The following is a 24,374-nucleotide window of genomic DNA, read 5'->3' on the forward strand; positions in this document are numbered from 1 at the left end:
GACTCCCTGTAGAACAGAGATCACTCAGAGACTGCTATTTACCACATTGGGCCTTTGGCTACCCTGCAAGGAAGATCTTACATGGCCCTTTCCTTTTTCCTTATTTCTTTCCCCTTCCTTATTCCTTTCTCCTCTTCTCCCCTCCTGTCCCCTTCTCTCTCCTCCCCTCCTCTTTCATCTCCCCTCCCCTCCCCTCCTCTCTCCTTCCTTCCCCTCCCCTCCCCTTTCCCCTTCCCTCCCCTCCCCTCTCCTCTTTTTCTCTCTTTGCTTTCATTATCTTCTCCCTTGTTTTACTTTAACCGTTTGAATGTAAGGGATATCCATAAATAAGGTGTTTGTCACTCAAGAAGAACTTGCACATCTATCCCTAATCTGTCTGCTTAGTTCTAGTTCCACATTTTCAATTATTTCCTACATATTTTCACTTCATTGTGCCACCATTAACTTCAAACTCAACATGTCTAGAAAAGGACTCTTCATTTCCCATCCCAAATTCATTTCCTTTCCTCACTTCTCTGTTTTTGCAGGCTCAAAATTTTTAGTAATCTCTCTGGCCCTCTATATCTAGTCTGTTAAGTCAGTTTTTTTAAAAAATAAGGTTTTTAAAATAAGTTTTATTGATGTCTTCTGTATTTTATATTATAATAGTTATCCCTAGTATCCTTACCCCTCCCCACTCAGAGAGTCATTCCATGTAACAAATATTTTTAAGAGAGAAAAAATCAGCATAAATGATGGGTACATTGAAAAAGTCCCAAAACGCACAATGTATAAGACTTTTGAGCCTTCTGTCTTCATGAAGGAGTGGATTGGAGTTGTCCTTTCATATCTCTTCATTCAAGTCTTGCTTGATCTTTATTATATTGTTGCATTTACTTTTGATTTTTTTGATGTAAAGGGGTTCTTTTCATTAATATTAGTAATTATTGTGTATATTGCTTCTTGACTCTGCTTACTTCATCCTACAGCAGTTCTTATAAATCTTCCCACACTTCTCTGAATTCATTACATAAATAATTTTTTACAGCACAGGAACATTCCATTATGTTCATATATCTCAATTTGTTTATCCATTTCCCAATTGATGGATGTCTATTATGTTTCTAATTCTTAGCTATCACAAAAAGTGCTACAATAAATATTTTGGAGTATATAGGGACTTTTCTTGTGAATAGTTTATTTGGGTTATAAGCCCAGTAAATGAGTGTCTGGTTGAAAGGCATGGACATTTTAGTTACTTTATTTACCTAATTCCAAATTGCTCTCCAAAATGGTTGTGCCATTTAACAGCTCCACTAACAAAGTACTAGCATGCCTATCATTCCACAATCCTTCCAACATTTACTATTTGTGTTTTTTTTTTTTTTTTACCATTTTTCAGGATGTCAGGCAAAACCTCAGGGTTGTTTTGACTTGCATTCCTTTTATTATTTGTAATTTGGAGCATTCTTTCATGTGGCTGTGAATATTTTGCAGTTCATTTCCTTTGACAACTTATATATTGGAGAATGACTAATGGCTATTGGTATGCATACATATATGTATACACACATGTATAGAAATTGTTCATATAGCCTGGGTATAAAAGCTTCATCACAGAAATTTGATGCAAAGTGTTTTTCCATTTGACCTCTTCCCTTCTTTCTTCTAAGTTCATTAATTTTGTCTGTGCAGAAGCTTTCAGTTTCATATAATCAAAGTTATCTATTTCATCTTTTGTAATTGTTTTTTTTTTGTTTCGTTAAGATGCCATCTCTTACCCTGTAAGAATTCTATAATCTCGTGGGTACAGAATGGTCTTATGTTGTTTTTTGTTTGTTTAATAATCTTTTAAAATTATTTATTTTATTTTTAATTCATGGAATAAAACAAGTTTATAATATATAAGTATATAATAAAACAGTATAATAAAAAAATTATTGCACCTGAAACTGCAAGTCTATTATGTACAACTTGCTAACCCTTTTAGCTATATAATAAAGTTATCCTGTAAATTTTTTTTCTTCCCTCCTCCTTGAGGGAGCGGGGAGGCTTACGATTAGACACAAATATATATGTATGTATGTATGAATGTATGTATGTACAAATTCACACATGTACATGTAGGTATAAAATCATTCTATATATACTCCTATCTATCATTTCTTTCTCTGGATACAGAAAGCATCTTCCTTCATATGTCCTTTATAACTAATTTGGATATTTATAGTAGTAAAAATGACTTATTTGCTCAAAGTTGCTCTTAAAACAATATTGCTGTTACTGTATACAATATTCTCTTGGCTATGCTCATTGTGCTCTTCATAATTTCATGCAAGTCTGCCTATGTTTTTCTAAGATCATTGCGCTCATCATTTCTTATAGCACAGTAGTATTCCATCAAATCATATACCACAACATATTCAGCCATTCCCCAATTGATGTGCATCCCCACAATTTCTTGTTCTTTGTTACCACAAAGAAAGCTGCTATAAATATTTTAGAACATATAGGTTCTGCAAATAGACCTGCAATAGTGGTATTGCTGGGTCAAAGAGTATAGGCAGTTTAACAACTCTTTGGGCATAATTCCAGATTGCTTTCCAAATGGTTGGATGAATTCACAGCTCCACCAACAATGAATTAGTGTTCCAGTTTTTCCACATCCCCTCCAACATTTGTTGCTTTCTCCTCCAGTCATCTGATAGGTGTAGAATGATGTCTAATGGTTGTTTTAACTTGCATTTCTCTAATCAATAATGATTTAGAGCGTTTTTCATATGACTACTATTTTTTTATTTCTTCATTGGAAAACTACCTGTTCATATCCTTTGACCACTAATCAATTGAGGAATGACTCATATTCTTACAGATTTTACCAAGTTCTTTACATATATATGAGATATAAGACCTTCATATGAGAAATTGTCTATAGAAATTTCCCAATTTTCCACTTTCCTTCTGATCTTGGCTACATTTATTTTGTTTAAAACCTTTTAAATTTAATGTAATAGAAATTATCCATTTTACTTTGCTCTCTATCTCTTAGTAATAGTATAAAATCCTCCTTCTGTGCTCCATTTATATGAGATAATTTTCCCCATTCTTCCTCTCATTTCCTCCTTCTTCTTATTCATGTCTTTCCCACTCTTCCATTCTTCTTTTGAAATTAACCCAATATAATAGAATCAAATTCATGCCCTCTAAAAAGACACTCTCTAACAGACTTAGTGATAATATAATTCTGGGGGGTTACATATATCATCTTCCCATATAGGAATGTAAACAGTTTAACTTCATTAAATCTCTTTTGATTTGTCACTCATATTTATCTTTTTATGCCTCTCTTGAGTGTTGTGTTTGAATGCTGAATTTTCTTTTCACCTATGTTCTTTCCATCAGTAATGCTTGAAAGTCCTCTATTTAATCAAATATCAATCCTCCCTCTCCTATAGGATTATCCACTTTTTGCTGAATAGGTTATTCTTTGTTGTAATTGTAGTTCCTTTGTCTTCTTAAATATCATATTTCAAGGTCTCCACTTCTTTGGCAGCTGCTAAATCTTGAGTCATCCTGACTTGGTTCCATGGTATTTGAAACTTTTATTTATAGTTGCTTTCAGTTATTTTCTCCTTGACCCGAGAGTTCTTGATTTTGAATGGAATACTCCTAGGAGTTTTCATTTTGGGATTTCTTTCAGGAAATGACTGATGGATTCTTCCAATTTACCCTTTGTCTTCTGGTTCTAAGATATCAGGGCAGTTTTCCACTAGAATTTCTTGAAATATAGTGTCAAGGCTCTTTTGTTGTTGTTGTTGTTGTTGCTGTTCCTGACTCAGGAAGTCCAAAGACTTTTAAATTATCTCCTTGATTGATTTTCCATGTGTTATTTTTCCTATGAGATATTTCACATTTTCTTTATGTTTTCAGTCTTTTGACTTTGTTTTATTGTTTCTTGATGTCTAATAGCCATGAGCTTTTACTCAGACAATTTTAGTTTTTAAGAATTTATCTTCTTCAGTGAAGTTTTATACCTCATTTACCATTTGCTCAATTCTATCAGGGATTACTCTTTCACAGGAGGATTAAGGCATAGACATGTCTTTGTACTTTGACAGTGACTCAACAAATAATTACCTAGCCTTTCTGTTATGGGAAAATCATTTGATAGTGTATCAACTTCCCCTCCCCCACAACTCATTTTGAGATTTATATGAGTGATCAATTTCATGAATATTTAAGTTCACAGAGCTGGGAGGTAGATAGAAGCAGGGCTTCTTAGATAGAAGCAAGGCATCGTTGTCTTGGTGCAGCCTTGAACTGGGAGAAATAGCTTTGGATTGCCTTGTTTTTCTCTCACTGGAGTTTTTCTACCTGCATTTATATAAATGAATTTTAAAGTAAAGACAGAGACTGAGAGCACATTTACTAGACTTTGAGATGTTTCCTAAGGTCATTCCTCACGTTTTCATGAGAGTATTGGCAGCTATATTTAAAAATAGTCTAAAAATTATGAAACTGGGTTTTTATTTTTACTCATAGATGTTGTATATCAATGTTTATTTTCCACCCTTTTTTGGTCACTCTAGTTTTTAAATATATTTGTTGAAATTAATTGAATTTAAAAGCAAAAGGGGCAATTCAGGGCACATTTTGTGGGCTTTGAGATGTTTCATAGAGTTGTTATCTTTTGTTTCCATTACATCATTGGCAACTACATTCCAAAAATAGTCTGAAGATTATGAAAATAAAAATGTTTCTTTTTAACTGAAGAATATGTACCAATATGTATTTCCCCCCTTTCAGAATATAAAAGTACACAAGCAGTGACTCAAGTTCCACCAAGCAACATGCTAACTGGACAGGTGTCACACCAATGCCAATTCAATGGTAATGTTCTTTCCTCAGTAGTTATGGTTGTGAGGTGCACACATAGGCAATGCAGGCCTCCAGCAATGCAGGGCCCCATGTCCTTTCTCTTCTCAAGAAGTCCACACGCTTCTGCTCTGCCCCCCCCCCCACACACCTGCCACCCCAGTGTTTCTGCTGTAGGGTGTGGCACTCGCTTTGTCTTCCTGAGTATATTCCTCTTCACAGCTCAACTCTCAGCTCCTCAGGTTACTTTTCCTTGAAGGTGCTTCCTGCCCCTCTCTTTTCCATGGCTGAGTCTGCTGGACATGGTGTCTCCTATTGGGCAATTAGCTGAAGCAAGACTCCATGGCTTGGGGTGTTGGGTTGGGAGGGGGAATTTCTCTCTCCTCCAATTCCTTCCTCCTTCTTCCATCCCTTCCCCCCCCCCTCTTCTCTGGCATGGCTAATCATCTAGTTAATGGCCAGCTGCCCTTCTCTCTCTATCAGGGAGAACTCCTAAGGGAGGTTAATAGTACCTGGACATGTCTTTGCACTTCCTTTAGTGCTTTCACATCTCATTACCTGATTTATCAACTATGCTGGGGGTGAGGGTGGGAAATCACTTAGTAGGGTCCCAACTCCTCCCTCTTGCGCAACTCACTTTGGAATTTTCTTAAGTGTTCATTCCATGAATGTGTCAATTAACAGAGCTAGGAGTTGGCTCAGGAGCAAGTACCACCTTAAATGGGATGTGGTGGGAGGAGCTGCTACAGAAAAGTCTTTATGATTCTCTTGTTTTTATGTCCAGTTACCTACTCAGTGTCTGTGCAGGTGAATACCAAGGCTGTCCTCTCCTGCTTTCCTTGCCCAGAAAAGGATCTTATAATGATAACGTGGGAAATACATCTCAGAAACAAAACTGCCTGTATCACAGCTCACAGAGAAGACAAGAAGGAAACCAAGGAAACAAACTGTTCTGATGAAGGAGTGAACTGGGAATCCAGCCCTGAGTGGAGTCGCAACCTTCAGTGACCACTGAGAATGATGGATATTATAAATGTATTTTTGTAACACCTGGTGGCAATTTCCAAACTGTCTATCACCTCAGTGTGTTAGGTAAGGAACAGCTTCTGTAACCAGATCCAGGACTGAATAACAAGTGACTTGCTCAGAACCACCAACTTTCTCTAAATCTCTCTCTCCATTTTCTGCAGTGCCTCCTGTAGTAACCCTGTCTGAGGAAGGGAATGGAACTGTTGTGTGCAAGGCTGTTGCTGGGAAGCCGGCTGCCCAGATCTCTTGGGTCCCAGAGGGAGACTGCTTCACTATGAATGAAACTCACAATGACAGAACAGTGACTGTGAAAAGCATTTGTACCTTGGATGACTTCAATGAGTCTGATCTCACCTGCTTCATTTCCCATTTGACTGGAAACGAGAGTCTGTCCATAGAACTTCAATCCCATAGTAAGTAGCATTTCTCTCATACTGTGTTTGATTCACTATTGCCTCTTCCAGAGAAGTCATATTATGAGAGAAAAGTGGTGTTCTAAGAGGCATAAGAATTTTACATTTAAAGCTGTTTCAAAATCAAATGAGAAATGACTGAACACAGAACACAGATATTCTTGTACATATTTTGGAATGAATCTTTTCTTCTTTTTTCATTCCTCTGCCAATGATGGTTGGTTTTATGCCCTATCCATCCTCCTTTGACAGTTAATTTAGAAGGAACTCATTTAACCAGGGCGAGGGAAAAATATATTTGCTTGATTTGACTATGGGAGTATTGACCTGAAAATTGGAGGAGACATGCAGAACTGTCCACTTAAAACTACTATACTACCAGATAGAGAACAGCAGGTGTGATAAAAGGAGAATAGCTGAGGGGATGCTGAATAATGCACAGGAGACAATAACCAGGGAAATGGGCAAAAACCATATTCATGCCCTCATGCCAATGTCTTGGGTAGTGTAATCAATAGAGACCTCAATTGAAGCAGGTAAATATAAACTCATGGTATCACTATGATGTTATGGGTCATGACTCATGAATGAATTAGGTCAATGGAAGGATGCATACAGGTGTGCACACACACAAATATATATTAAAAGAAATCATTAAATAATCATGTATTAAGTGTCTACTGTATGTCAGATGCTAGGAACTTGAGCTGTAAAGACAAAAGTGAAATTGTCCCTGCCTTCACAGAGTTTACATTCTAATGGGAGACAACATGCATATATATATATATATATACACACACACACACGTTTATATATGTATATGTGTATATACAAAGCCTATATAAAGCAAATATCAGATAACATTAGAGGGAAAGACATTAGCAACTAGGGGAGGGGAAAGGAAGACTGGGAAAGGCCTCTTGCTGAAGATCAAATTTGAGCAGAGTCCTGAATGTAGCCATGGATTCCAAATGGCAGAGGTGAAGAGCGAGAACATTTCAGATACAGGGTAAAGAGAAGCATACAAGAGAGGCTGCATAGATAGGAACAAGATTTGACAGTAGACCGGCTATGTGGAATGAATGAGAGTGACCATTTGAAGATGACAGATTAGATGGAAAGCACAATTAAGAAGAAATACATCTCTATGGAAAACAGTATTCGGGTGAAGATCAACAGGGAGGAATAAACAAAATTAGTATCTTGGAAGGAGTATACTATAGACCATCTAGTCAGATATCGGAAATGACCGATCAGTTCCTTTTATAGGTCACTGTCAGAGAGACATTACAGAGCCAGAGTCTTCAATATATGTAGACATCTTATGGAGTTCCTTTCCTGCTAAAACCAAAGCATCTAGTAAATGCTTAAAATATTCTGCTAATAATTTCATCTTTCAAAAGGCAGAGAGAATGACAAAGGGAACAATTATATAATTCAGACCAATGTGGAAGAAGTGTTTGATATAGTAGAAATGCCAGAAACTAAAGGTCATTCAGTTTGTTTCCCAGTCTGCTGTTCTCCACAGCTAAATACTCAATTACTTAGGTCACTTTTCCTTGAAATTGCTTCCTGTCTGTCCCCTTTCCAAGTTTGTGTCTGCTGGGTGTATCGTCACCTAATGGTAATTAGCTCTGTAGCAAAACTCTATAGCTTGGAATGTAGGAATGAGAGGAGGAATTTCTCCTTCCTCCTTCTTCCACCCCTTCCTCCTCTTTCCCTCTCCTGACATGGCTAATTTTCATCTAACAAATGACCACCTGCCCTTCTAATTCTGTCAGGAGAACTCCTTTATAGGAAGGTTAATAATGCACGGACACGTCTTTGCACTTCCTTTAATGCCTTAACACCTCATTACCTGGTTTATCAGTTGCTGGGGAAAAAAGTCATTTGGAAGGATACCAACTCCTCCCTCTTTCACTGACACACTTTGGGATTTTTTTTAATGAATGTGTAAGTTCACAAAGCTGGGAGTTATGTTTCTCTTTTGTTTTTATGTCTAATTACTGACTCAGTGTCTGTACAGGTGGATACCAAGACTATCCTCTCCTATCTTACACAATAAAGAATCTTGTAATGGCAACATGAAACATATTCCTCAGAAACAAAACTCTCAACATCTTTTCTCAGGAAGGAAGTATTGATGAAAGCCAAAAAGTAAAATAAACAATGTAGAAATCCTAATTTGAAGATACTCTAAAACAATTTAATTGAGGATGAAAAGTGGGAACAGAAATGGTAATATTTTATAGATGTCCTCCAAATTCATCCACAATACTTAGATAATTATGTTATTTCATCGTATGATATTGCCTTTTTTTTAAAATAACATTGAAGGAGAAAGTAAAGCCAAGGTGGTAGAGCAGAGGCAGCAACCCAGTTGAACTCCCCAATATTCCCCTCCAAACAACTTTAATATAATGTATCAAATGCAATTCTAGAGCAGTGTAAGTCAACACAATATCAGGGTAAGACATTTTTTTCAGGCCAAGACAACTTAGGAGGTCTGAAGGAGAAGTCTATGATGCTAGGGTAGGGGCTGGCCTGGAACATGCATAGTAGCAACACCAGTGGTAGTCCTTGAAGGTGGCTGTGACAGCAAAGTCAGGAGCTCTCAACCTACAGATAGTAAGGGGATTGAACAACTGTTCAGAAAGAGATTACAGAGGACCCTAAGCTGCTACTGAGAGCAGGACCAGGCACTGGGTCTTGGCAACTCTATTGAGCATAGACAGCTTTGGGTTGCATTTCCAGGGCAGAGATGAGTGGTTGTGGCTGCAGAAGATCTGGGGCCCTTCCTGGGTAAAGACTAGAGCACAGATCAGGAAAGCAGTGATCACATCTCACCCTGAATGACACCACCTTGGAAGCACTGATTACTTACAGATCCCTAGAACTAACTCTGAAAACAACAAAGAGAGAAAGCCTGAAGTTTGGGCAAGTGCCTCCTCATGCCTAGGTGAGCAAAGCCCAGCTTTAACATGAAATTCAAAGTCAAGAAGTAGACTCAAAATATGAGCAAGCAACAAAAAAAGAACCTGACCATAAAAATTACTATGGTAACAAGGAAAATCAAGACACAAACTCAGAAGAAGACAACAATGTGAAAATAACTAAAAGCAAAGCCTCAAAGAAAAATGCAGGCTGGACACAAGCCCAACAAGAATTTCTAGAAGAGCTAAAGAAATAGAGAAGTATAGTAGAGGAAAAACTGGGAAAAGAAATGAGAGTGATGCAAGAAAATTATGAAAAGAGAATTAACACTAAAGAGGCACAAAAAGTGCTGAAAAAAATAACACCTTAAAAGCCAGAATTGGCCTAGTGGTAAAAGACACAAAAATTAACTGAATAAAAGAACTGCTTAAAAAGTAGAATTGGTCAAATGGAAAAAGAGGTACAAAAACACACTGAAGAAACCAATTCCTAAAAAAAAATTAGAATTGGGCAAGTGGAAGCAAATGTCTTCACGAGATAACAAGAAACAATAAAACAGACTAAAGGATGAAAAAAATACAAGGAAATGTGAAATATCCCATCAGAAAAGCAAGTGATCTGGAAAAGAGATTGAAAAGAGATAATTTTAAGAATTATTGGACTACCTGAAAGCCACAATAAAAAAAGAGCCTAGATATCATGTTTCTTTTAAAAAAATGTTTACTTAATTTTAAATTTATGGAACAAAATAACATTTCTATAACAAAGTAAAATAAAAAAAAGATGATTGCACATGGAACTGCAAATCTATTATGGACAACTTGCTATTCCTAAATTATCATGTAAATTTCTTTTTTTCCCTTTTTTTTTCTCCCCCCTCTGAGATGGCTACCATTAGAAACAAATGAGTGTGTGTCCTTCCTATGTCCTTTGTAGTTAATTTGGGTATTTATAATAGTCAAAATTACTTATTTGCTCGAAGTTGTTCTTAAAACAATATTGCTGTTACTGTATACAACATTCTCTTGGTTCTGCTTATTTCACTCATCATTATTTCATGCAAATCTATCCATATTTTTCTAAGATCAGTGAGCTCATCATTTCTTACAGTACAGTACTATTCCCACATAATCATATACCACAACTTGTTCAGCCATTCCCCAATTGACGGGCATCCCCACAATTTCCAGTTCTTTGCCACCACAAAGAGAGCTGCTATAAATATTTTAGAACATATAGGTTCTTTTCCTTTTTCCCTAATCATCTTTAGAAATAGACCTACTAGTCTATTTGCTGGGTCAAAGGGTATAGGCCAAGGGTGCAGGACTTGTGCCCTCAAGGCCACATGTGGCCCTCTAGGTCCTCAAGTGAGGCCCTTTGACTGAATCTAAACTTCACAAAACAAATACCATTAGTAAAAGGATTTGGTCAGTAAAACTTGGACTCATTGAAAAGGCTGCAACCAAGGGCCTAGAAGGCCACATGTGGCCTCGAGGCCACAGGTTCTCCACCCCTGGTATAGGCAGTTTAATAACTCTTTGGGCACCAGATTGCTCTCCAAAATGGTTGGATGAGTTCACAATTTCACCAACAATGAATTAGTGTTCCAATTTTTCCAACATCCTCTCCAACATTTGTTGTTTTTCTCTTTGATCATGTTAGCCAATTCGATAGGTATAAAATGATATCTCAAGGTTGTTTTAATTTACATTTCTCTAATCAATAATGATTTAGAACATTTTTTCATATGATTATTTTTTTAAATTTCTGCATTGGAAACCTGTCTGTTCACATCCTTTGACCATTAATTAATTGGAGAATGGCTCATATTCTTAAGAGATTTTACAAAGTTCTTTATATATTTGAGATACGAAACTTTTATCTGAGAAACTGTCTATAAAATCCCCCTCCCCCAATTTTCTTCTTTCCTTCTGATCTTGGCTATATTTGTTTTATTTGTACAAAACCCTTTTAATTTAATGTAATTGAAATTATCCATTTTACACCTAACTTTGTTCTCTAGTGTTTATTCATAAATTGTTTGTCTATAAGTCTAATAATATGTTCCATGTTCTTCAAACTTTCTTGTAATAGGTCGTGCATCCATTTTGACCTTATCTTGATAAATGGTGTAAGATACTGGTTTAGACATCATATTTTAAAAAATCAAGTAAAACTATCCCAATATCTTAGAACCAGAGGACAAAATACACATTGAAAGAATCCACTAATCACCTCCTGAAAGACATCCCCAAATGGAAACTGCTAGGAATATTATAGCCAAATTTCAGAGCTTGTGGATCAAAGAGAAAATACTTCAAACAACTGGAAAGAAATTTTTTTTTAAATATTTTTTTTATTTTTATTTTTAGTTTACCACACACGGTTCTACATAGTTTTGAGTTCCAGTTTTTCTCCCCTCCCTCCCCCCTCCCTCCCCAAGATGGCATGAAGTCTCATATAACTGTCATGTATAACTTCGCATTGAATTAATTTATGCACTAGTCAAGTCGTGGAGAAGAATTTTGACCAATGAAATGAATCATGAGAAAGAAGAAACAGAACAAAAAAAAAAAACAACCCAAAAACAAAAACAAAAGAGAAGCAGAAAAGGCGAGCATGTAGTGTGCCTCAGTCTGTATTCAAACTTCGCAGTTCTTTGTCTCGATGAAGATGGCATTCTCCATCGTGAGTCCCCTGGAGTTGTCCTTGCCCCTTAGGTTGCTGAGAAAAGCACAGTTTGTCAGGGTTGGAACTGGAAAGAAATTTAAATATCATAGAGCCACAGTCAGGATTATACAAGATTTAGCAACTTCCAATTAAAGAAACAGAGGCCTTAGGTAAGATATTCTGGAAGGCAGAGAACTATGACTACAACCAAGAATAATCTGCGCAGCAAAATTGAGTATAATCCTTCAGATGGTAAAAGAAAGCACATTTAATGAAATAGAAGAAGCAGCTACCTAGGTGCGGTAGAGTACCAGGCCCTGTACAAGACCTGAGTTCAAATCTGCTCTCAGAACCTTATTAGCTGTGTGACCCTGGGCAAGTCACTTAGCCCTGTTTGCCTCAGTTTCTTCAAATGTAAAATGAACTGGAGAAGGAAATGCAAACTGCCCCAGTATCTTTGTCAAGAAAGCCCCAAATGGGGTCATGCTGAGTTAGACATGACTAAAAAATGACTGAAGCAATGAAATAGAGGACTTTTTAGCATTCCTAATGAAAAGACAAGAGAAGAATAGAAAGTCTGACATTCAAACACAAAACTCAAGAGAAGCATAAAAATATATTCATGAAAAAGAAATCATAAGAGACTTAATAAACTGTTTACATTCCTATATGGGAAGATGAAACATGCAACACCTAAAAATTTTATCATTATTAGGGCAGCTAGAGGGAGTCTACATAGATAGAGGGCAAAGGTGTGAGTCAGTTATGTTGAGATGATCTCAAAAAATAGAGAAACGAGAAAGAGGGATGCACTAAAAGAAAGGGGGAGGGAGAAGAAGAATAAAGAAAATTACCTTACATAAAAGAGGTGCACAAGGAACAGGGAAACTGGGAGTGGTGGTAGGCAATGCTTGAAGCTCGCTCTCATTTGAACTGGTTCGAAGAGCAAAGGATACACACACACACACACACACACACACACACACAGAATTAGGTATAAAAAACCCGGTCTTTCCCAACAGGGAAGTAGGAAGGGAAGGAGATAAGAGTAAGAAGGCAGGTGATAAGACGGAGGATGAATTAAAAGGGGGAGTGGTCAGAAGCACAATAGACTTTATGGAGGGTTGTATGGTGTAACAGCAATATTGTAATGATGATCAACTCTGAAGAACTTAGACAGTTTTGGAGGAATCATGATGGAAAATGCTATCCACCTCCAGAGAAAGAACTGATGCTGAGCTGAGCACAAATCGAAGTATAATTTTTTCACTTTCCTTAATTTTTTTGCCCTTTTTTGGCAACATGGCTAATATGGAAATATGTTTTGCATGATTTCACATGTACAATTAATATCATATTGCTTGCCTTCTTGAGCAGCTGGGGAGGGACTGGAAGGATAGAGAGAATTTGGAACTCAATAATTTTTTAAAAATGAATGTTAAAATAAATAATAATTTTTAAAAAAAAATCACATTTTTAGAAGCTGGATAGTACCTTACAGCCTAATCTGTAGCAGACTGACAATCTCTCTTTTTAAAATTTTATTTTGAACTTGACAAATTCCATATAAAATGGAAATTTCCTTATGTATGGAACAGAAAAAGATTACACATGAAACTGCAGATCTCTATTTTGTACAGTTTGCTTTTCATTTAAAGCATATGATAATTTCAGCCTGTAGCTTTCAAAGTTTTCCTGCCTATGATTACTTCCTTCCTTCCTTTTGTTCCCTTCTCTCCATTAAAACAAACAAAAAAGTGATGTCTCTGATCTTTTATTTTTTTTTGTTTCCCCCCTACTTTATCCTTTTATTCTTTTGCTCTCCCACCCTTGCAACACATATACATAGTCAAACAAAATACATTCTTACACTGTCTGAAAATGTAAATTTTATTCTGCATCTTTAGTCTATAATCTTTCATAAAGAGGTATGTGGCATGCTTAATTGTCAGTCCTCTAGAGTCATAGTTGATTATTGAATTAATCAGAGTTCTCAGGTCTTTCAGAAATGTTTTTTTTTTAAATATTGTTATTGTATCCTACTGGTTCTATTCATTACTGTGTATCAGTTCAAACAGGTCTTCCCAGATTTCTCAGAAATAATCCATTTTCTCATTTCTTATGCAGCAATAATATTCCGTTATAGTAACATGCAAGAATTTGTTCAGCCATTCCCCAAGATGTGGGCAGCCCCTTAGTTTCCATTTCTTTGCTACTACAAAAATAATGTAAATTTTTGTAAACATGGGTCCTTTTCCTCTTTCTTTGCTCTTTTTGGTGTATAGTTCTAGTAGTAGTAACAAATATAAAACCATTTGGAATTCAAATCCCTTCATAACCTCCCCCTGCCGATACCTTTTTAGTCTCTTTATACCTACGTTGCCGCCCCTCCCCCATCATGTACTCTGCAATCTGGTCCCACTGTCCTTGTTCTTTGTACAAGGTATTCCCTCTCTGGACTCTGGGCATTTTTACTTTGTCCCCATGCCTGGAATTCTCTCCCTCCTCAACTATTCTTTCTGGCTTCCCTGGTTTCCTTCAATTTCCGGATATAGCCTCACCGTCCACAAGGAGCTTTTTCCAATCTCTTTTAATTCTAGTGCCTTCCCTCCAGGAATATCTCCAATTTATTCTGTCCATGAATTGTTTGTATGTAGTTGTTTGCATGCTGTCTCTCCCATTAGATTATAAGCTCTTTGAGGGCAAGAACCGTCTTTTAACCTTTTTTTGTATCTCCAGCGCTTGGCACTGTAGCTTATGCAAAGATACATGCAAAGGTTTATCTTTGCATAAGCTCAGCTCAGATGCCAGGTTTTTCATAAACCTTCCCATCCCACCTGACTAGAAATAATCCCTTCTTTCCTTACTGATACTTTTTGATTTGTTCTCTCCTATGCATTTAATATGGGCAGGTAGGTTGGCACAGTGGGTAGAGAGCTGGGCTTGGAATCAGGGAGACTCATCTTTGAGTTCAAATCTGGCCTCAGATACTTACTAGCTGTGTGACCCTGGGCAAGTCACTTAACCCTGTTTGCCTCAGTTTCCTCATCTGGAAAAGGAAATGGCAAAGCACTTTAGTATCTTTGCCAAGAAAACCCCATATGGGCTCACAAAGAGTCGGGCATGACTCAAAAGATGGAACAACAACAAATGCATTTAATTATATCCTAATTTGTGTTATGCGTCTTAATTTTTTTTTTCTGTGACTATCTAGTTTTACCTATTAGACTGTAAGCTCCTCAAGATCAAGAAACTTGTTGTTTTCCCCTTTTTGCTCAATGCATTTCATTTGTCAGGTGCTTAATAAATGTTTATTTTGTTAAATTGAAATTAGGAAAGTCACAGGATAATGGAGTTAAGGATAATAGATGTGTAGCTAGAAGAGACCTTAAAGGCGGATGAGTCCAACCTCCCATTTTACAGAAAAGAAACTGAGGCACAGAAAAGTTAAAGTGATTAGCCTAGGGTCACAGAACTATTAAATCTAAGGCAGGATTTGAACTCGGGCCTTCATGATTCCAAGTCTACTGCACTATCCACTCTACTACACTACTTCTCTAGTCCTTAATAGCTTATCTTTATGCCACAAGAATCTCTCAAACCCCTCCCCCCCTCCCAGGACACACAAACACATTTTTGACAATATTGGAGAAGGGTTATGACTTCATTTGCACCAATATAGAAACCAAGACATACAGAAATCAAATAATGTGCCCAAGGGAGTGACAGAACTAAATTCTTTACTCTTCAGGAAACGTCAGGAGATGGTGCTCTTTTTATTAAGGGTAATAAATATCTCTCAACTACCGGATAAGTAATAGATGACATTGTTTACGTTTTCTGTATGTGAATGGGAGGTATTGGAGGCCTCCCAACTCTATTGCAGGAAAATGGTAGCAACACTAGAGGGATAGAAAAGTCATTTAGATTTTAACAGCCCTTTTATAGATAGGGGAAAATTATCAAAAATTTACAGGCTGAAATTTGTTAACTTGGTGATGATACACTTAAACATACCCTTTTCTGTGTTCAAAGGGGCTGGGGAGTCACGAATTGCATTGATTCTTGGGATTGTGGAATTTTCCATTTTGGGTGGCATTCTGAGCCTTGGAGAATGTCTTCTCTTTAGGAAGATCAATGGCAGCAGGTAACAATTCATTGATTAAAATTTATGGGGTGCTCATAATGCTCAAGGCACTTTTACAACACACACACAAAATCCTTTTAAAGTATTTAAGCTTATTACATACTAGAAGAGGTTGTCAAAATATTATTCTTCATCTGTTGAAAGCTTTATTGAAAAGTAAAGGAGAGACACTGAGGTGGGCAGAATGAAGGTGGTATCTTTCACTCAGAGTCTGGTTCCTGAAGCAGATGAGTTATAAATAGAACTCCAAATAAAGGAATAGGGGTGGAGGAGCAGGTATGAAGTTATATTATCATCACCATCATTATTATTAATTAATTATAACTAATTAATTTATTAAATAATAAATTAATTTATTCATAATAATAACTAACATTTATGTAGTGCTTACTCTGTTCCAGGCACTTTGCTAAGCACATTTTATCTTCACAACTCTGGGAGGTAGGTGTTATAATTGTCTCCATTTTACAGATGAGGAAACTGAGGCAAAAAGAGGTTAAGTGACTTGCCCAGGGTCACACAGCTAGTAAGTGTCGGAGGCTGTATTTGAATGTAGATCTTCCTGACCTCTGGGAAGCTAAGTGGCACAGTGGATAGAGTTCCAGGCCTTTAGTCAGGAAGACTCACCTTCCTGAGTTCAAAGTTGGCTTCAGACACTTCCTAGCTGTGTTATCTTGGGCAAGTCCTAAATCTGTCTCAGTTTCTCATCTATAAAATGAGCTGGAGAAGGAAATGGCAGACTATTCTAGCATCTTTCCCAAGAAAACCCCAAATGGGGTCATAAAGAGTTAGATATGGCTGAAACTATGACTTCCTGACTCCAGGCCCAGAGCTCTATTCACTGTACCATCTAATTGCCTATATAATAATAAAGAACAAGGGATGGTCTGATGAAATATAAAATTAGGACCAAGAAAATAGAATAAAGGGATTTGAGAAGTGCTCTTATATGAAGTTAAAGAGAAGAAAATCAGGGACAGCCAGGTGGCGCAGTGAGTAGAGCACTGGCCCTGGAGTCAGGAGGATCTGAGTTCAAATTTGGTCTCAGATGCTTGACACATCTTACTAGCTATGTGACCTTGGGCAAGCCACTTAACCCCAATTGCCCTGCCTTCCTCCCTCCAAAAAAAAGATAAGAAAATCAGAGTGAGAACAGAGAACTATGGTAGACACCCTCCTCTTTTATTCCATAAAGCCTACTTACCTTACCTCAATACAAGTTTTTGAAGAAGCATCGTATCAGAATATATACTAATTCCAGTCAAACCCAAGTGTATCTTAAGAGAAGGCTCTTGATATGCTGAACTTAACCCAGAGTCAGAACCACAGTGGCGCATTTGGAGGCGCTGACCCATTTGAGAATGGCAAGGCCCAAACCTTCTTTCAATTACTTATGAAGTGGGGAGGAAGACGCCAAGCTACATCCTACAGATTGTATACTATCTACCATTGCTGTAACCCTTCTGGAATAGCAGCACATACTTCCCACTTTCAGACTTCCCCAAGATACCTCTGAGTATTAAATGAACAGGGGAAATCAGAAGAAGAGCAGTGCATCTAGTGTTCTCCAGCCTTCCTAGCCAGTGAGGTATAACAACCATTTTAAGTTATCATCAGTTGGCTTGATGCTGAAACATAGTTCAGCCTTCTCAGGTCACTGGTGAAGAGAGAAAGAAGGAGCAGGCTGCATCTTCAGCCTATAGCAGGGTGTGTTGGAATCAGGATTCCAATCCTGTCTTGTACACGTATTAGACCAGAGGCAAAGCCTTAACATAAGCCTTCTTTTTCCCATCTGCAAAATGTCAAGAATAATACCTGTGGTACTTGCCTCATATTACTTTTAAGAGCATCAAGAAATAATGATTATAAAGTGCTTTGCAAACCTTAAAGGACCACAGAAATGCCAGCAATTTTTATGTGCTCCCTAATTGGGGCAAGGAGGGGACAAGGCAGTATAAAATTCCTCTACTCTAGAGATAAGGTTGAATTTCTCCTCTTCATCTGTATGGAAGAATTGATTTCATCAGGGCTAAATATTAGTCTCACCTTACCTGAGTGAATGTTTTTCTTTCTCTGCAGGTGCTCAAAGCCTACTGACATCTGAGTCAAAGTCATGAATCCAGGAGCACTTTTCCTTTCTTTTCTCTTCTTTTTTTCCCCCTCTGGCTCCACTTTCTCCTGAGGAATGGGAACTCCTCAGTCCAAATAACTTCGGTTTTGCCTGGATTGGTGGTTCTTAAACATTTTAACAGTGACAGAACTCTTCAGTTTAAACAAAACTTTGGCAGAATCCTTGTAGTAAAATACTCTAAAATCATTATTTGTAATGCCTATTAACAAATGACATAAGATTCATCTAAAAAACGGCAACAAAAACAAAAGATAGAATTTAAAGTGTGTCAGAGTTCCTTGTGGCACATATTGAGAAATATCAGCCTAGATGATGTCTAGAGTAGCTGGTTTACAAACACAGAGAAAGTAAAATGGAATTAGGATTCTTATTCTTTTCAGGAGGGTTTATGCTTTCACTCCTTTTGATTTGCATTTTTTTTTTCACAGACTTCGTGATACCACAAAACTAGAAGCCAAATGAGGTGTTGATAGAAATTGGTTGAAATTCAGACGTTGGTTTCAAGATAGCAAAAGTCCTATAGCATGTAGCTCTTGGACAAATGTGGCTTTTACAAAAAGACCTAGAAATGGCTTTTTCTGTTTGTATCTGGTTTTGGGGGGAAATAGACTTTAGGCAGAATAGTCTGAGCCTGGCTGAGTCCCACACTGACATTTACCCACACTCAGGCCCTAAGCCTTGTGTTCTACAGCATGTGGTCTGCTGTTAATCACATTCTAGCACGGAAGTGGAGATGTTGATGGTTCAAAGGCAGGAGCTGCAGATTAAATCCTTTTCATCCCTCCAAACAGAGTTTCATGATTTTGACCTACATAATTTCCATCACAAAGTCACAGGCACAGACCTTTAGCATATATGGTATCTTTAGCTCATGACTCTGGAATTTGTCTTTGTAAGTCTATTTGTACAGCCAGGGGCTCACCACTTTTTGTCTGTTTGGAGAACCCTAGGATGGAAACTTGATACTCAGCCCCTTTGCCTCCTAAGGGAAGGGGGAAGAGTAGAATTCTCAATCTCTGGAAGGGCCTATTGACAGAGGGAAAGAGGAAGGAGCTTCTGAAGTCCATTATTGCCCAACAGGTATTGCAACAGCTGCCTCCGTCACAAACTCTGTGCCCAGCCTCTTCAACTACAGGATGAAGATGATGGACAGAGGTCCTGGGGACCATCTACAGCTACTGCCACTGCTGTGGGCAAAATTGTCACAGCCATGTTGTGGGGGCAAGCTAAAATGTTCCGAAGCTACCCTGGGCAGACAGAGACTGCAGCTATCAGTGTTTGCTGACCACAAGCCTGGTGGTAGTACTCCTTTTCTTCCCACTCATCCTTCTCTGTTCCCTCAGGGAGAGTGTGAATTCATTCCAAAGCTTATTTTTATTTCTATTTTTCTCGTCAGTATTAAGATAAAATTGTGGTTAACCCAAGAACATTTTGGTTTGTATGTATTTCATTTGCTCAAAGGCAACTGAAAGGGAAGTTTATACTTGCCTAGGGGGAGGAGAGAGAGAAACAGAGGAAAAAAAGACAGTGAGATCCATATACAGAGAGACAGAGACACACAGAGAGATAGAGCCAGAGAGAGATATGCATAAAGAAAAAAAGAGACAGAGACATACACATACAGACACACACAGACACAGACACACACACAGACACACATACACACACACAGAAATTCTCTTTCTAGTTTGCTAGGATGTCTGGTTGGGGGCTTGAACAAATCAAATAGATCTAAATTGAAAGCACATTATAAAACTCTCTAAGGGTAGACATTAAAAATGAATCCGAACTGTTTAGGGATTCTCCTGGGCAAACTGTGAGCTAATGTGGTATTGGAGGAAAGAGGCTTGGTAAGAAGGGAGCTGGAGATTTTACCTGGCTTAGAGGAAGTTGTATCAATGACCTTAGCTACAGCTTCTTCCTTTTGTCCCATTTCCAGAAGAAGGTTCAAAGAAATCCTTCCTGCTTTGTATGGAGACCAGAGTATCAACGGGAGGAAGAGAGAAAGGAGAAAAAGGGGGCGGGGAAGAGAGAAAGAGAGAGAGAGAGAGAGAGAGAGAGCGAGAGAGATGGACGGACAGACAGACACAGAAAGACAGAGACAGAGACAGACAGAGATAGAGATAGGGACAGAAACAGAGAGAGAAACAGAGAGAGACAGAGACACACACACACACAGACACAGACACACAGAGAGGATCTTAACTTCTGCCAAGAAAACATATGGGCATATTTTCTCCTTTCTTATTTGGGGCCAGAGTTGATTATTATATGTGCGGAGGGAGGAAAGGAATAAGCATTTACATAGCACCTACTTTGTCTCAGGCACTGTGCTCAGCACTTTTATAAATAGCATCTCATCTGATTCACAACAATGTATAAGGTAGATGTATTTTACAGCTTAGGAAACTGAGGCAACAGATGTTAAGTGACTTGCTCAGGGTCACACGATTACTAAGTGTCTGAAGCCAGATTTGAACTTGGGTCTTTTAGATCCAGTGCTGTATACATTGAGTCACCTAGCTGCTTCTATTGTGTGGTTATTCTAGAATTAAATATGTAGTTATACTAAAATATATTTATATGTATAGGTTTTTCTTATCTCAATTAGACTCTAAGTTTCTCAAGGTCAGGGTCAGTGTACTCTATTGATGTATTCCCTAAAGCATCTAGTATCTGAGAAGCCATCATGTAATTTATCCAACCCGGGAGTATAACCCACAGAAAATTTAAAAAATTTTTTAAAAAGGTAGGTGGTACAGAGACTAGCGTGCTATACTTGGAGTCAAGAAGACCTGCATTCAAATCCTGTCTTGTACTAGCTATTTGAACCTGGGCAAGTCATCGGGGATAATAATAACACCTACCTCATAGGGTTGTTGTGAGGGTCAAATGAGTTAAAATATGCAAAATACTTTGTAAGTATTAAAGTACTATGCACATGTTACCTTTTATTATAATTATTATTGTTAATTTACATTGTAAGGACATCATTAGCCTCCTTTCAACATGGAGGAAGCTGAGCGTCAGGGTCTTCTCTCAGTCACTTCTAAGAAATATGAAAGCCAGGAAAACTTAGAACCTGCATCTCTGACTTCAAGTCTAGTACTCTTTCCACATGTAGCAAATTTGTCCCCCCAAATATAACATGAGAGTGCCATGTGGCTCAAAAGGAGGCAGGCTAGACATCTCTAGCATCTTTTCTCCTCACCCTTCTCCAAGGGACACTTTAATTCCTGGAAGCAGGGGAAGCAGGAGGTTGGGGTCAAATTATTGGCTACTCTGCTCTCCTCAGAGAGATGGGGCACTAGGCTAGTATCATATTGATCAGCTCCCTTAAATACTATTAGTCTAGGGGATGCCATTTTCAGGTTCAGGCCAAGCTTCTGATAGGTGTTTCATTAATGGGGGAAGTAGGATCCCAAGCTTTATATCCGAGGCTTGAGTCCTTTCCCATGAAACAGTAATTCCCCAATGAATACACAGAATAAATAGCAAAGAAACCCATTTGTCTAAGTCCACAGCAAATCAGAAATCAGAGAAAGTGTACATAGAAGAATATATGCCAGACAATAAAGAAGGAAGGAGCTCTCCCACTGCAAATAAGGTAATGCAGCTTAACCAAGAGAAAGTCCCAGATCTCACCAAAGAGGAAACTCTCCAGAGTCTTTAGGGTGGCAAGCTGGGGATAGGGATGTGATGGAGATTGCCAGCTCCTCTCACGTCAGCTTTTCCCAGGTTTTCCTTTCAGCAGCCTCAAGTGGGTTTTGGAATCATCCATTTTATAGAGGCTGGAAGCCAGGAGCATTGCAAATGACTCCAGAGCCGAAAGAGACTAAAGAGGCTTGAAAAGACTGAAGACACTAGAAGAACCTGGAGCTCCTTTCTCCTCCACTAGCCAACTCCGCCTTGCCCCTCACAAAGATGCAGGGCATTGCTCTCTACCCAATGAGGAGAGAGTCCCATACCAATGGGCTTAGAGACTCAGGTTACATTCCTGTCCTGGGCCAAAACTTTTTGTAGTTCCTTGCAAAGATCAGCTGGGGCAAGTCCAAAACCTGTAACTATACAGTACAAACATAAGCATCAGTGCTTTGAACTTCTTCATAGGCATGGCTTAATTAGCTAGCAAACATATCTAGTGGGCCAGTAGGGTCTAGCCTTCTGATATTCTGGATACATGGACAAATTCTTTTTCTTGTTGGTCAGTTGTTTTCAGTTGTGTCTAACTCTTCATGACCCCATTTGAGGTTTTGTTGGCAAAGATACTGGAGTGATTTACCATTTTCTTCTCTAGCTCATTTTACAGATGAGAAAATTGAGGCAAGCCAGGTAAAATGACTTTCTCAGGGTCACTAGACAATGTTTAAAATCATTCAACTGGTCATGTGAGCCACAAAATGGAGGACTAGATTTTTTTTCTGATAGCCAGGGCCTCTCAGACCTCTCCAAAACAGACATTATGTGCCAAAGATAAAGCAACTTTAGCTGTCTCCATGGACTAGGACACCTAGAATCCAAAATGAGGTTAAAAAAATTAACTGTCCTTTACTGATTCTGAGCTCACTTAGCACGCCTTCTTGTCTCCCATACTATTGGCAGAGAAGCTGTACCAGCACACCCACCAGGATTACAAACCACCCTCCCCAGTTTCAAATGCTGTGGAGATCCAGCTCCAAGCTTTTTGCTTGGGACTTGACAGTCAGCTTGGCCATAGAACTTCAAGAGCAAAAGCTTGTTGGGGAGCTGCAGTCTGGAAGCGCCCACACTACAAACCTGAATTGCTGGGGGTAGGTCAGAGAATTGAGGAGCAGAGACAGTCGATAAGTCATCAGGACAACACTCTGTGTGTGTGAGAGTGTGGGGTATGTGTGCAGCACTCCCCCAAGCCTGAGGAAAAGAACATAGCATCCAGCTGGGGCCAATTCTGACCACCCAGAAGTCAGTTGTGGGCAGGGTCCTAGGCTGATCAACTGTGAATTGCCTAGTGGTCAAGGAGGCTGGGACAGATTGGGATCCAGCCCACAAGGAAACCATAAGTAGAGGAGAGGGAGTCAGAAAATGAGTGATAAGGAAAATAAAGTGGGGGAAAAAAGACTGAAATAACCAAAGATTTCAAGAAAGACAACTCAAAGGTTTTGAACATAAACAGATAAACCCACAAGAGAAACAGCAACAACTGAAGGAAATATGGCCTCCGGATCTAGTAAATAAGTTCAGGCATCTATGAATAAATACTATAAAACAAAGGAAAAGTGATAAAACACTTGAGGAGACAGAGGACCCTGTGGAATTTGAGGAGAACATGGAACCACAAAATGCTTTTCCTGAGTGGTTTAAAAGAGAAATGATAATTATGAGGGTAGAATTTATATCCTACACAGGAAAATTAATAAGCAGAAAAGAAAAGCTGGAATCTCCACTAGCAAGCATCACCAGAGAAGAAAAAAGAGAACAATAGGTTGGGAAGGGAAATAGATAAAAGTAAAGGATGACTTAGAAGAAAAAAAAGAATAGCATTAAAAGAAAATATGCTTACGATGCAAGTAAAACATACAGCTCTTGAAGATAGGATGTGCAAGCACAAGCCAAGGATCCTAGGTGTCCTAGAAGAACACGACAGGATAAAAACAAACAAACAAAAACCTTAACACCATAATGAAGGAAATAACAGAACAGAACTGCCCAGAACTTCTGAATATAGAAAATGAAATCCCAATTGAAAGAATTCACAGATTGTATCCAGAAAACAAAAACAAAACCAAGGCTGTAAACTCCAAAACACATAGTCCTTAAATTAAACAGTTCTATTCAGAAACAAATTCAGCAAGCTATCAGGAGAAAGACCTTCAAATACAAAGGAAATACATTCAAATGATGCAAGACTATTCAGCTCCCACTAGAAAAAGGAAGAGGGATGTTTAATGTTTTCCTAAGAACACTGGAACTCAAGGTACGGCCCAGGGTGACCTATCTTGTAAATCTGAGCTTAACCATAGAGAAAAAAAGTGGGTGTTCAATTATAAAGAAGAGTTGGAAACATTTTTAGAAAGAAAACTGGAACTGAAGAGAGCAGAGCCAAAAAAAATAATATACACAGTGACTATAACGGTATAAGCTGAAAGAATGACACACCAAAACATCAAAATAAATGTAACAAAATTATAAAGATCAAACAGGACTTGAATGAAAAGAT

General features: G+C 38.2%; 2 protein-coding genes across 2 annotated transcripts in view; both read left to right on the forward strand.

The window, feature by feature from the left end:
• The window catches only part of LOC118837145 (cell surface glycoprotein CD200 receptor 2-like), a 28,823-nt gene extending 23,638 nt beyond the window's left edge, over positions 1 to 5,185 (forward strand). The window contains 2 exon segments of the mRNA XM_036744113.1: positions 4,786 to 4,869; positions 5,114 to 5,185. Coding sequence (XP_036600008.1) covers positions 4,786 to 4,869; positions 5,114 to 5,185 — 156 coding nt within the window.
• A 337-nt stretch (positions 5,186 to 5,522) lies between these two features.
• LOC118837148 (cell surface glycoprotein CD200 receptor 2-like) lies at positions 5,523 to 19,463 on the forward strand. Its single transcript, XM_036744114.1, is given in 6 exon segments — positions 5,523 to 5,585; positions 5,587 to 5,854; positions 5,857 to 5,946; positions 6,045 to 6,296; positions 15,936 to 16,047; positions 19,259 to 19,463. Coding segments are annotated over 6 exon segments (990 nt in total).
• The last annotated feature ends 4,911 nt before the right edge of the window (positions 19,464 to 24,374 follow it).

The sequence above is a fragment of the Trichosurus vulpecula genome, chromosome 2, assembly GCF_011100635.1.
Source record: "Trichosurus vulpecula isolate mTriVul1 chromosome 2, mTriVul1.pri, whole genome shotgun sequence".
Classification (NCBI taxonomy): domain Eukaryota; kingdom Metazoa; phylum Chordata; class Mammalia; order Diprotodontia; family Phalangeridae; genus Trichosurus; species Trichosurus vulpecula.